The following is a 14,385-nucleotide window of genomic DNA, read 5'->3' as shown; positions in this document are numbered from 1 at the left end:
CCCCACCACTACTATCATTACTACCACTACTACCACCATCGACACTACTACTACTACTATCACCACTACTACCACCACCAGCACCACCACCACCATCACCACTACTATCACTATCAATACTACCACCACTAGTACCACCACTATTACTACTACTACTATCGCCATCAATACCTCTATCACCAGTACTATTATCACTGCCACCATACTACCACTAGTACCACCACCACTACTACTACCACCACTACTACTGTCACTATCAATACTACTATCACCACTATTATCGCCACCACCACAACTACCACTAGTACCACTAGTACCACCACCACCCACTACTGCCACCATCACTACTACTGCCAACACCACCAGCGCCATCACCACCACTACTACTACCATCACCACTACTATCACCATCACTAGTGCTACTATTACTATCACCGCCACCACGACTACCGTACTACCACTACTACCACCACCATCAACACTACTAACACTAACACCGCCACTGCTACCACCACCACCATCACCACCACTAGTGCTACTACTACTATCACCGCCACCACGACTACCACTAGTACCACCAATACTACTGCTACTACCACCAGTATACTATTACTATCACTATCACCATCAACACTACTGCCACCATCACTACTACTGCCAACACCAACACCACCACCACCACCACCACCACTACCAATACTACTATCACTACCACCACTACTACCATCACCCCCAAATACTACTGCCACTACTATCACCACCACCACGACTGCTGCTATTACTACTACCATCACCACCACTCTACTATTACTACCACCATCACTTCAAATACTACTGCCACTACTATCACCACCACCACGGCTGCTGCTATTACTACTACCATCACCACCACTACTACTATTTCTATCACTATCAATACTACCACCACCACTACTACCAACACCACCACCACCACCACCACCACTACTATTAACACCACCACTATTAGCTCCGCTAGGAGAGGCTTTCTGAAGTCACAGGACGGACCCCTGCACTGCCAAGTCAGAGCCTGTGTGACAGACCCGGGGGCCTTTCCCTTGTGCATGTATTTTATTTACTTGAAGCGAGGTCCTCGGGTGATTGCTGAGACCAGCAGGTTTGGGAAGACTGGTCCAGGGCACGCCCTTCCCCAGTCCCACGGGCTGTCCTCCCCCTAGGATGAGCCACCCCTGGTGGACACTCCAGTCCACCCTCCAGCGCCTTCCTCTCCAGCGGAGGACCCTCGGTTTTGTTCACTTCTGGAATCTTAGCCCCGAATTCCATGCCACGTAGTCAGAGTTAGGGGCTCCTCTCTCAGGCAGGTCCTTCCTCATCTCTGCTTCTTTAAAACTGTCAATCCAGAATATCTCTTCTTGCACCATGGACTGCTTCCGGCATGGAGGTAAGTCCACCTCTGAGGACCCCACTCCCTGATTATTTCTCTCTTGCAAACCATCTCCCTTTTCCCCTGAATCTTCCCTGAGACTGAACACATCACAGCCAGGAGCCCGTTGTTGGGCAGAAAGCAGGAGATGGCCTCAGTGCTGTAGGAAAATTCTGCGGGTCTTACTTCAGCTTTCCCATAAAGACAGCTTTTATAAATGCTAGATATGATTGGGGTTGATTGAATTGCAGTTCCCAAAACTGTTATGGCAAACAGAGAAGGAATCCCATTGGAAAACCACTACATGACTAACATCTTGATTTGGGAACATCAATGCCCCAAACCCCAAGTTTCCTTGTGGGTTTACAAGAAACTTTCTTGGGATGCATACTCTTAGAGACCAAGGCAAAGAGAGAATGAATGAAGCTTCATTTCTTCCCCTGTTTTCAGTGTGTGTGTGTGTGTGTGTGTGTGTGTGTGTGTGTGTGTGTGTTCACGCGCACATACATCTTTCACTAGAGAGCAAATGAAAAAAAATGGTTATACACCAACTCCAGTGATAATAATTTCATTAGGAGTTAGCATTTACTCAAATTTTAATTGATTTCTAACGTATTTTAGTTTTAAAAATGAAAATAGCCTTCTTGTAATAGTTCACATTGGAATTCTAAGGGATCAGCTTTACATATACAAAAAACAACCGCTTTATCTGATGAACTTTCTGGTTTTAAATTAATGTTCCTAAATCCGCAAAAGCTACTAAAAACTGTTCAGGTGACCGTCCAGGTTCAAAAGTCACAGAGTCACCTAAGCAGACTTTTGAAAGTTCCTCAGAAAGATGCATGCTATTAAATCTACTCTTAAATTTCTCTCTCCCCTGCAATCTAAATAATTCTGAAGAATTTTAACCTTTAGAAAACAAATCTTTACCATTCAAATTTTTCACGGACTTATGTGTTTGCAGTTAACCCTTGCTCGTGCAATGAGCCCACTTTCTGGCTGGAATAGGGTTTAGTGGCTATCAGAGACCGCTCACTGTCCCCTAGGATCCAATCACCCTTTTTTCCCATCAGTTATAGGCGAGCCCCTTCGATGGCAAATGGTGAGCAAATGGCCACTTAGCTAGAAGATACTGTGCAGCCTCCCTTGCAGCAAATATGGCCTCATGAGTTAAGTTCTGCCAATAGGATGCTACCAGAAGTGAGGATATCACAGTTCCCAAGTACTGCCCTCAGTTTTTCTCTCCCCCAAGATTATTGCATGGAAGAGAAAAAACTTCTGCCTTACGTAGTTCGCTGAATGATGAGTCTCTATGTTACAGCAGTGGAGACCAGATAACAGTGAGTATTTCATTGTGGATCAAAGTGTTGTGAATATTCGGGTACACTGCTCCTAATATCAGGGGTATTTTGCATTTACATTGTAAATCCTGCAGGAGATGAGATTAAATACGTGCTGATCCCACGGAAATTAAAAAAAAAAAAAAGAATTTCAAGTAAGAATTGTTCAATGATGATGGCTCTCTGGTCTTACTCCCAATTTTCCAGTGTTTGGAGGCTCACAAGCTACTGACTCCAACAAATACAGGTGACCTTTGAACAATGTGAGTATGGGGAGCTGCCCACCCCATGCAGTTGAGAATCCCCGTATAACTTTTGAGTCCCCAAGAACTTAACTACTAACAGCCCACAGTTGACCAGAAGCTTTACTGATAACAAAAGCCATCAATTAACACATTTTGTATTGCTATATGTATTATGTACTGTATTCTTACAGAAAAATAAGATAAAGGAAAAACATAATTAAGAAAATCATAAGGAAGATACACTTATAGTATCTATAGAAAAAAATGTCTAAGTGACCTGTGTAATTAGAACTTATGCTGGTCAAGGATTAACTGTAGCTAGTCAAGAAAATGCCAAAAGAGAACTCATTGCTGGTTGTTATCATATTCTGGAGTGAAATTGGAATTTTATAAAATTGTACTCATAAAAGAAGCCGGAGCCATGTTTTTAGTTCACATTACAGGCCTGACTCCACATAGTTTACAGGCTAAGAGACCTGAGAAAAATGTAACTAAAGGAAGTAATCAGGATGAAGATGATTTTCAAAACAATTTAACCTGTAGTATTGCCTCAGGCTATAATATTAATAATTCTCAATTGTAACATTGGAAAGACATCAGATCATTGAAAACCAGGTTTATAATAATTCTGAATGGCTTTATGAGTTGGCCGATGTCCATTTTTACTTAAAAACATTAATTTACAGAGTACGATCAGTCATCAAACATTCATTTCTTCTTTTCCTTCATTCTTGAGGCTACATTAGGTACGACATATTCAAATATGAACACAATGGCTGCATTTCTGGTCCTGACAGAGCTTGCAATTCATTCCATGGTCTCCAAATACTTCTGACTGTGCAGCTCTTACAGGAAAAAAAAATAATGTAATGCTCTCGAACATACATATTTATTTATTTAAATATTAAATAAAAACACTCCAGGATATCAGGTACATTATAAAATATTCACAAAAACATAGCTTTTAAAAGCTAATATTTGAAAAATACGTATACATGTACGTCCCCATGCGTCCTTTCCATGTCCTCGGGGGTCAGCTTGAATATACTGAACATCTCACTTCGGAGAGCAAAATGATCATGTAATTAGTATATTGACGTCTCTCCTGCATACTGTTCCCTCAGATACCTCCGAAAGTAAGTTTCAGGAAGTTTTTCGCAGACAGGTACCCCATGTGAAATCAACCACCGAAAATCAGCCAGAGTCACAGCCCCAAGTCCTCAGAATGTATATTTAATGCAGAAGCAGATGGCTTTCCACTAGGACTGGCCGGGAGGTCGGAGGGCCATGTGCCCTCCCCGCCATGTAGGGCAGTCCCGCGCTCAGGCCTGAGCTCACCGCTCTGCAGCTCAGGCTAGCAGAAGCCACAGAGGCCATTGGAGCTGGAAATAAGCCTGGCTTTATAAATCGGACGCTGTATTTGGACTAGTGTTTTCTTTATTGTCCTAGACTGCTATGAGAGACTTTGCAAATTGTGGTTGGTAGGGCTGGATCACTGAGAGGCTTTTTGGAGTTCTGTGCTAAAGGGGAAAAAAAGCCAAGAAAACCCAGCCACAAACAAAAAAACGGGGAAAAACAGCATTACTTGTCTGACCAAAGACGAGTTGGGTAAACACCACTCTTTGCACACATATAATGTGATATTGTGCTTGTGTCTAGCATTTGTTACCACTGGGTGGATTGATCTCTCAATAATAATTACAGTCACACATGTAATTTTGTTTCACGGGATCGCTCACTATCCATATGAGAACTGAAACTGAGATATAAACCTCCTTATGAATGCCTGATACATACATCCTATTTTCAGCATTGGCGAGAGAAATGAATAATCTGATTATTTTGGCAAGATATGTAGATGTCGTGTTAACCAGTAATGCTTATCAAAGGATAACACATTTGGCAAGTCATTATTTGGCAAGAATAAAAGAGAAGTAAATCATTAGGCACAGGAGAAGTTATGGCAAAGTGCCTAGCACAGTATGTGCACTTAATAAACATTGGTTGACCCTAATGATAAGCATGGATAAATCTCGTCTCCTTCCTACAGATCCTCTTGTCTGGAATCTTCTAGCTCCAAACACACATCGGTATATCATGACAGTTCTTTAAAAATTAGATTACCTGTGTGTGATATTACTACCCACGCATAATACGTAAAGTCCTATAGCATGACAGAAACAGATATGAAGTTAATAAAATAAAGTTCTACTCCTTTTGTGAGTCATTCTAACCTATTAGTTTAGTTAAGACTGTGTGCTTCTAACAAGACTTCGTGTCTGCCCACAAATCTCTCTCCCCTGGCTTGCTAGTACTGAATCTCTCATAATTAAGGTTATTCTTTTGGGATGAGGTACCATGTCTCCAAAAGGCTCCTAAAATAGTAAAAATTCTGCTATTATTGCTCATCAACATCTTCAAGTACAAATTGGTTTATCATCTAGGCAGTCACTTAGAAAGCTCAAAGGAAATAGGACAATGAACAGGTAAGTTCGGATGAGGCAGGTCAGGGCAGAGAAGCTCGCTGAAGCTACAGAAGGTGTAGCAGACCTGCCAAGGAGCAGTGACTGGCCCCCGAGGACTCTCTCCATCCGGGATGTTTGCCCTTGAGACATGAGATAAGGTTACTGCTTTCTAAAAATAGGAAACAAATTCTCCCTACACCAGTTTTGAAGAATGCAAACTATGCCCACCTCTTTAAAATAATTTTATATGACATGAAATCATGTACACACATACAGTCACGCACATGCGATAGGTTCTGCTCTGAGGTCTTCGCTGTCTTTCACAGATTGTGATTTGCGTACTTATGTTTTTACGTCATCCAGTCCAACTTCAAAAGTTTCCGTAGAGTTTCCCGGTTTTATTTCCATAAGCTTTGTACATCCCTTGTTAAGTTTATTTTTAGGGCTCTTTAAAAAATTATGAATGTAAGCTTTCATTTATGTTTTCTAATTATTGTTTGAGATGGGGGCAGCTAGTGATTATCACTTATTAATTTCTACAAATGGACTTATTTTATTTTGCCAGTAGCCTTTCAGTTTCTTTGGAATTTTCCCCAAAATACGATCTTATCACATTTAAATTCTGCCTTCTCCTCATTTTCATATATTTTATTACTTCATTCTCTTGTTAATTACACAAGCTAGTACATTTCAAGCAATGGCAAATAACATGGGTCGCTGGGCATCTTCGCTGTGTTGCTGTAAGAGAAATGTCCGTTTTCCATCATTAGCGAACTTTTAAATATGAGCCATTTGGGGTAACATCAAGAATCTATCTAGTTCTATTTTCTAATAGATTTTAAACATCAGAAATAAAAGAAAAATCTTGTCGAGCACTTCTCAGTAGTGATGAGATGATAATGTCCTTCTCCTTTGACTTGTTAAGATGAACCATTCTTGCCTTCTTAGACAAATGCTAACGATATCTGTTCTTAATAATATTTATTTTTTTAAATTATCTTGGCTAATCTTGCATACTTATTCTTTCAGAATGAACACAAAGATAATTTTTAAGACCAGGAAGCCAATAAAATTAAGAATTTATTTCTCTTCATTGTAAGGAGATAAACTTACGATGAAGAGATCTAAATAGAAAATTAGAAAACACTCTTTTACCTAATCAGAATTACCTTAATTAGGAGTTCAGTTTTGAATGAATAATTACTTCCAGTACATGTAAATTGTTTATAGAAGGATTATTTAGTATTTGGGAGATGAAATTAAAAACAGACAAATGAAAATGAAACATAAAACAAAACAATAAAAACGAATAGATTAGCAGAACTGCTGTTGCTTATAGCTCAAAAATTACAATATACGAAACAAAGATCGAATTTAATTCCATATTTTAAAGTATATATCTACTGCATAAAACTAAGCACCTACACGATAGTTATAATGAAAATGTAATAGTATAAGCAATATGCTCTCTTACATACATAAGAGCAATACGTACTTTATCAATTCTATGATGTCCTTTTTTTACATTTTAGTATCTCTGAAATTAAGATGCAACTAAAATCTAGGATAATCATGTCTAAAATTTTAGCCAACATTTTTTCTTTGTGATGCACAAAATAATGCATTACCGTTGAAAATTGGTGGTATCTAGATTTGATAAAATACAGCAAATATCAACTTTTAAGGTTCTACAAAACAGACCTATCTCTATGTTCAACACATTTCCTTCTTTTTTAAATGCTAATACTATGTGTGGCATTGTAAAAAGTAAACTAAACTAACATTGAATTTAGACGTGAGGAATCTGAGAACTTCGGGATTCACTCTAAGATGATCAGAGGTAGCACAGGGAGTTGCAAACTAGAGGCTGAGATGTCTGGGTGGATACAGGAGTCCACGCAGATGTGCGTGCAAGCATGCAGTGCATGCCAGTGCGCAGGCTCTGGAGTCACTGGTTTCTAGCCAGTTTTTGGTGGAGTCAGTAAGTATAATGATGCCAAGGCTGACGAATTCTCAAGTGACTTTATCCAGGAAAGTAAAACAGGCGATTATTATAGTGTTTCCCAATTGGCACTGCCAGCACGAGAAGTCACTGGTCCTCTCTCTGTCTGCATCTCTTCTCTTCCCTTCCGGCTCTCCGAGAAAATGAGAAAATGTCACGGGATGTCCGTCCCGCCCATCTCATCGTCGCCTGCTCTGCTTGCTTACCTCCTCACCACAGATAACAGCAATGGACCAGTTACGACTATTCTCGGCAGAGCCCCGGATCAACAGGGCGTAGATCAGGGATCCCCCCATCACAGAAACAAACACAAAGGAAACGCTGTGAATGGGAATGGTTCTATGCAGGGAATTCGACCCAGCGAAACCGACCCACTACCACAAACCACCTTTGTCCTCCTTCCAAGTGTGAGAAAAAGAAAAGAAAAGAAAAGGATATTTGCATAAACGTGAACATCCCTGGTCACCACAATCGATCGCCACCAATTTCAAAAGGATTCTGCTAATCCTTTAAAAAATTCTCTCTGGCTCTTTTACAAATTCTTAAAATGAAAAAAGAACAGAGTCCACAGCACTTAGCCAGTTTTAATCTCATTATTAGTAGAGTCAGTGAGGGCCCTTGACTTATAATGTCAGTGTGCACTCACCTTTTGCACAGCTGCTTGAAAGGCCTGTTTAATTCTCTTGCACGAATCAGGTATCAATTTTGTGTCTTGAGTCTCCAGACTTGTGTCTTGCAAATCTGCGTTCTCATGGAGTTTGAAAATTCTGTTAATGCAGTGAGTGTCATCTTCTGATATTCTATTAGGATCCATCTGAGGGGGGAAAAAGTGTTAGGATATTAGAATGTTTAACATTAATCATTCTGCTATTTAATAAAGTGTGACTCAAGAACAAAAAAACCTCATTTTTGCAATGTCCCCAATGATTAATAGTTAATATAATCATCCTCAAATTGGAGAAAACGTTGACTTCGAATTCATTTTTATAAGTAGCTGATCATCATCTGCAACAGAAGCGTACGCGTGTGATTCATGGGGAAATTGTCACAATCATCTGACTAGGTGAAGTCCTCATGGAGGATGGGGTGGCAAGGAAGTCACACGTGGTGGAGGCAGGTAGAGAAAGCTTTTTGCCTTTACCATGCAGCATGCTAGATGGGAAGCCCCCTTAGATCTTCAAAGCATGAAGCCTACCGACATAAACCCAGTGAAATTAACATCATCTTTAATTAATTAATTAATGTGCATTTGAATCAGCCAAAGAAAAGGGGGACAGAAATCCATTTCCTGGTCCCAAAGAAAACCTGAAGCCAGAGCATGATTTTCCTTTTTGTCGATCCTCTCATCAGGATTTCTCAACCTGGCGTGGTCCATCTGTCATGGGGGTGCCTGGGAATGTGTGTGTGTGTGAGATAGGGTGTCACAGGAATGAGGAGGGCAGTGTGGGGTGAGCCGGCTATGCGGATATGTGTTGAGGGGATGCTACACTTCCTGTCCCACCCAAAATGTCCCCATCAAGTTATTAGCCGGTCATCTAATTAAACATGTGCCAACCTAAGTACTTCCTTTAGTATTACTGTTTTCTTGAGATTCTCTGCCCACTGCACCCCGGTTTCTCACAAGCCTTTGTAGTGGGTTCAACTGCCAAGTAAAGGGTAGAGATAATTAGCTGACGATTGTTTGAATAGTAAGTTTTATCTGTTGTCCTTTACTTTCAAAAAATTCACGGTACTTCGTGTACGTTTACTTATTAGTAGATACAGATTAGATGAAAAACCGGGGGAAAACAGGAAAAATTACAGAAGTTTCCAGCCAATAATACCAAGTCCCTATTCCACGGTGTAATTATCTTTTTTTTTTTCACGTTCAGAATTTTCATTTAATTTTTTTAGCAATTTATAATCCTTCCCGCCCTTTCTTTGAAGTCAGGGTGGAAATTTTCCATAATATAATTACCTTTTTTAAAGTAATCAGAAAGATGTTTGAGTTTATTTACGATCCATCATAAATAACCTGAAAAGTACCCTATCCATATCCGAAATTCTCAAGATAAAATGACAGCCTTTCGACAAATGTGCATCCACTTCTATGGATGTTATTATTCCAGTCTTGTAAAAGATAAGGCTTATCTACCTATAATCTTGGAAAGGTATCGCTCATGAAGCAAAACTCTTTGCAATCCAGATTTACTTTTCATATTTTCTTTAAAATAATTAGTAAGAATCAGAATATGTGAGTTTTTATATAAGGAAAGCTTTCAATCACATACTTCCAAAAAAAAAAAAAAAAGCTCACTTGTGCCAATAAGTTTCCACAAAACCAGAGAAGTCTGGGCCACGGATGTGAAGGGTCGTTGAGTTCAGACCTCAAGAAAGAAGGAGCATGCAAGGGCTTCAGCTGGCTCCCCACCAGGAAACTGCTGAGCTAAAGGAACAGTGTGTGTCAGAGGGGAAGTGCCTAGGGACCCTAAAATTGGTTCAGCCCAAGTCCTACCGACAAGCCAAGCATCACCTGTCAGAAACAGCAGTCTCGAACACTCTCATTACTGGAAGTGAGGCCCAAACACCTGCAGCATCTCAGGCTCACGGGGAACTGATTAGGAATGCAGAACTCAGTCACCCCCCTCACAACCCTGCCCTCCTCTACCTTGCACCCGGCCTGGGAATCTGCATTCTAAAGAGATCCCAGGTGATTTGGATGCACATTAGCGTTTGACAAGTAACACTTTCAAATCTCAAACGAATACAGATTTTCTACTATTAAATGACTCGAGATTTCCTTGGACATCAATTTTAAAGTGTTTTCACAAGTAACACCAGTTAGTACCAGAGTACAGCAACACTTATCAATGGTTAATGACCTCACGCAAAGAAATATGATGCAAAGTTTCCTCTCCCCATAAAAAATGTCCATCTCCAGATCCCACTCCCATTTAATCAGCATCCCGAAGGGCAGGGGCCACTGGACTCTCTCCCACGCGTCTCAATGCGCCACTGAGAACCACGGCTTCAGAAGACAACATCAGAGCTAAAACATATAAAACATCACAAACTATCGTCCCAGAAGACATCATGACAGCATAGCCTAACTAATTTTGATATACTCATTTATTTACTTTTTTTTACTTAAGTGAAATTTATTTTTAATCTACAAATAACTGTCTTTCCCACTTCAGGCCTCTGGCAGCTCTCGTTTCTGAGAATGGAGACCAGGAATGGAGGCCAGTAGGGAAGGGGGGCGTGGAGGTGCGGGGCGGCACACGCACATCCACCAGGGCCCCTGCTGCGTGATCTCCCTGCCAAGGAGCAGCGGGGCTGGGCGCGGGACTGGAGCTGGACACCCCGCAGTGCTCATCCACTCACTGACAGGCTGTACCTCCTACCCCACAACCCGCCTCCTGACACAGCAGTCTGAATCATTTACATATTAGCTCATTTACATAGTGCAAATGAGAAATGGATCTATTTCTAGTGTCGAAAAGCTTTCTCGGTGAACTAAACATGCCAAAGACTGGGCTAGATGCTACGAAGAAGGTAGTGAGCAAAACAGTCTTTACCTTCTTGGAATTTCTACTCCACAGAGAAACACAGAAATTTATTTAAAAAAAAAAAAAAACACTGTAAACTGAGTTACAAATGGGTTCGCTGTGCCTAGAAATGTCTGACAACGTTAAATAAATCTTGACTATCTGACTTAAAACAGATTTGTAAAATGCATTTATCAGATGATATAGTTCATATGAAATGAACTCAGTCTTTTAAAAAAGTTAAAAAAAAAAAAACTTCCTTGAAACTTAATCGTGTGTAGGTTTAAATGAGGCAGGATGCTTGACATTTGTGCTACTTCGTTATCTGTCTTTTCAAACCAGCAGCCCGCACACCTCTGCATCAGATTTTCAGTAGTGACTGCTGCCCTGTTTGGGTAGCAAACAGCCAGGGAGGTCGATGTGCATCATGGGGGATCAGTGTGCACAAAAGAGCAGCAGAGACTGAGCTTTCTGAAAAGCTTATCTCTAAATTTTGAATATGGTTATAGAGATGTTAAAAAAAAAAGTGCACATAAATTTTACAACCAACTTTTCGAAAGTTTTTTTTTCTTTCCTTTTTTTTCTTTTTTTTTCTTTTTCTTTTTTTTTTTTTTGTAAACCAAAGTATGAATACTATGTGGTAAATATATAGCACAAGCCACATGGTATTTTTTCTTTGGCAAGGTTGGTGGGGAAAAAGCCAATCTACACTGGATCTAGTATTTTTTTTTTAATCTAGGCAACAGCAATCTACAAACATTCAGAAGGCTGATTCACTTTTAACTATTCAAACATGAGTTGAGAAGGAAAAAAGAAATTTTTTTTTATGTCACTGTAATTTTTATTTATTCTGGGTATTCTTCTAAATGCATTTAAAATGAAACCGAACTGTTTTTTCTTAAGGATTTGTATGCCCTTTCTCCTTAAATAAAAACAATAAAACTGGTCCCTTGCTCTCATTTTTTTCCTGTAAACTGCAAACACATTACCTGATGCTAGAGGATTTAATTCCAGTTCAAATGCATTCAGAAACAACTTTAGGAGGAGTCAAAAAATGATCTCTTATTTGGTGCCCAGTTCTAATCAAAGGAGTTGACATAAGTGAAAATGTTAAGTCGGTGACAGGTCCCATAGAGTCTCTTCTCTTCTCTAGAACTTTGAAAGAAAGCCTCCAGCACATATAAAAGTGGAAAAATATTGTAGCGCAAACTCCCACGTACCCATCATGAGCTTCAACCATTGCCAAGGCCAATCTTGCTTCATCTCTAAGCAACCACTTCCCCTCCCCCACCTTCCCCACCAATTATTCTGAAACAATCTCCAGACATCACAGCATTTCATTTGTAACTACTTCAGTATGTATCTCTAAATGATTAAGCTTCCTCTAGGTATCAAACTTAGATACCATAGTCAATAATATGCAGCCGGATCTGGTGGTGTATTCTTATGAATACATTGCTCTTTATCTTACTTCTTTCCTAGAGATGACCTTTTAAAAATGCAGCACAAAATTGGGTTCAGAGGAATGGCTAACATATTTTGCATAAGTCTTAGAGAAACTCAATCTTCATGCCATTTAGGAAAATTGTACCCAGAAATCTGATGGCATTACATTCTCCAAATGAAAATGTTCTAGCTAGGCTTACTAACCTACATGTTTACTTTGGAAAAAGTTTTGAGAGTTTCACTATTATCTATGGACAGCAAGACCGCTAAGTTATGATGAGTGATCCTCAGCCCGCCAGACTATTGATATTGAGAATTCCTACCAAGAAGCCAAACAACCATAATAAGAGCCCAGCAAGTTACTCTCCTACCTGGCCATGTCGATTTCCATGGTTCTAGCCGATCTAAGCTGCTCATGGTCCCTAGAACTCATTCATTCCCTATGGCTCTTTCAATGCCAAACACTCACTTCGCTATTACCACTATGAAAATGCCAAATCCCTAGGGCGTTAGGAAAGATAAAGGATAGAGAACTAGAGCATCTTCTAGTCCTTTTCTGAATGCTGCTCTCTGGTTTGACTAAGAATGTTAAGCCTTTTGTGGTAAGCGTCTCAATTACCTGGCCCACGGCATGCACAGTCAGTGGACATTGTATTTGGAATAAATGATTCTTAGCCCATATCCCATAGCAATTAATAGTGCCCTGTGCAATGCAGGCACTCAACACAGAAGCATTGGGGGGGTGGGGGAGCAACATGGATGGGAAAATATATAAACCACTCATTCTTTACTGCAAAATGTTCCAGTGAAAGAAAAAACATTTCATCGCTTTCATGCAGATTTGTTTAATCTGTGTTGCAAGTAAACCACTCAAAAGTTATTTTATAGGGGGGGGGGAAAAACCTCTCGATAGGTAAAGATTATTTTTATTACTATACAGTCAAACTAGTTCTATAAAACGCAAACTAGTGGACAATGAATATTTAACAAAAAGCCTATGATTACAAGTAATGGAGTTCAGACTCTTGGCACATGTCAAAAACCCATCCGACCCGAGCAATGCCATGTTTTTACGCGTCCAGTTTGGTTTAGTAATCACCTTTGAATCTGAAAACCAATGAAGTCCAAACCCAACTCTCTTTTCCCATAAAAAAATGCACAGTCAGCCCTCCACTTCCTCTGAGAAAGAGTTCACAGCAACAAACGAGAATATTTGAATGAATCCAACCAACTGCACTGCAATTTCCAAGAAAATACAAGAGCATAAACCACCAGAAAGCATAATATGACACATTTACCCCTTCCTTTCTAGCTCTCGCTAGTTCCAAGCTGGCTTCCTCGCCTTTTAAAAGGCTGGTTATTTGTTAGACTGCAGCGAGACTTGTCAGGGACGAGAACGTCCCCACCTTCCCACACACCTTGCTTCCTTCCTCCGCCCACCTCGGTGGAGAGACCCAGGGTCCTTCCCTTCTCTTTCGCCCAGCGCAAGCTGACCCCGGGGTCGCGCTGGTCATTAGGCGCATCTGAGGGCTTGGGGCATCACCACCCGAGGCTCCAGCCGCCGCCCCCGCCCCGAGCCTACCTGTAAAGCAGCCAGCCCAACCCCTCCAGGTGGTGGGCGGGAAGGGGCAGGAAGGTTCGGTGCCTGAGGGAAGGCGCTCTGTTTTTTCCCAAAGGGACATAAGTTAATTCTTAGCTCCCAGCGAGACATGGAAGGGGAGGAAAGTGCGTGATCACTTCCAGAAGAGGTGAGCGGCCAATGCTGTGTCGCCGGGGGAAATTCAAACCACTAGGACGCGCCCCGCGCTGCGGCGCCGGGTGCGTGCGCGGGGGCCAGAGGCCAGGGCGCCGGGCCCCGCGCCAGGCTGTCCCCGCGCCGGACGCCCTCTCGTTAGAGTCACTTTCCTCTCCTGAATATGCAAGGGCTGGGGGGTCCGAGCCAGGCGGCCAGACCCAGG

The 14,385-nt window shown here is 41.1% G+C and overlaps 1 protein-coding gene across 1 annotated transcript in view; it reads right to left on the bottom strand.

The window, feature by feature from the left end:
• The window catches only part of TNFSF11 (TNF superfamily member 11), a 37,821-nt gene that overhangs the window by 19,741 nt on the left and 3,695 nt on the right, over nucleotides 1-14,385 (bottom strand). Inside the window, exon 2 of the mRNA XM_006914953.3 lies at nucleotides 8,101-8,285. Within this exon, the coding sequence (XP_006915015.1) occupies nucleotides 8,101-8,268 (168 nt within the window). The 5' untranslated portion in view covers nucleotides 8,269-8,285. The remainder of the gene's footprint in view (nucleotides 1-8,100; nucleotides 8,286-14,385) is intronic.

The sequence above is a fragment of the Pteropus alecto genome, unplaced genomic scaffold (genome assembly GCF_000325575.1).
Source record: "Pteropus alecto unplaced genomic scaffold, ASM32557v1 scaffold35, whole genome shotgun sequence".
Lineage (NCBI taxonomy): Eukaryota > Metazoa > Chordata > Mammalia > Chiroptera > Pteropodidae > Pteropus > Pteropus alecto.
The sequence above is the reverse complement of the archived record's forward strand: the minus strand, read 5'-3'. Positions and strand labels throughout refer to the sequence as shown.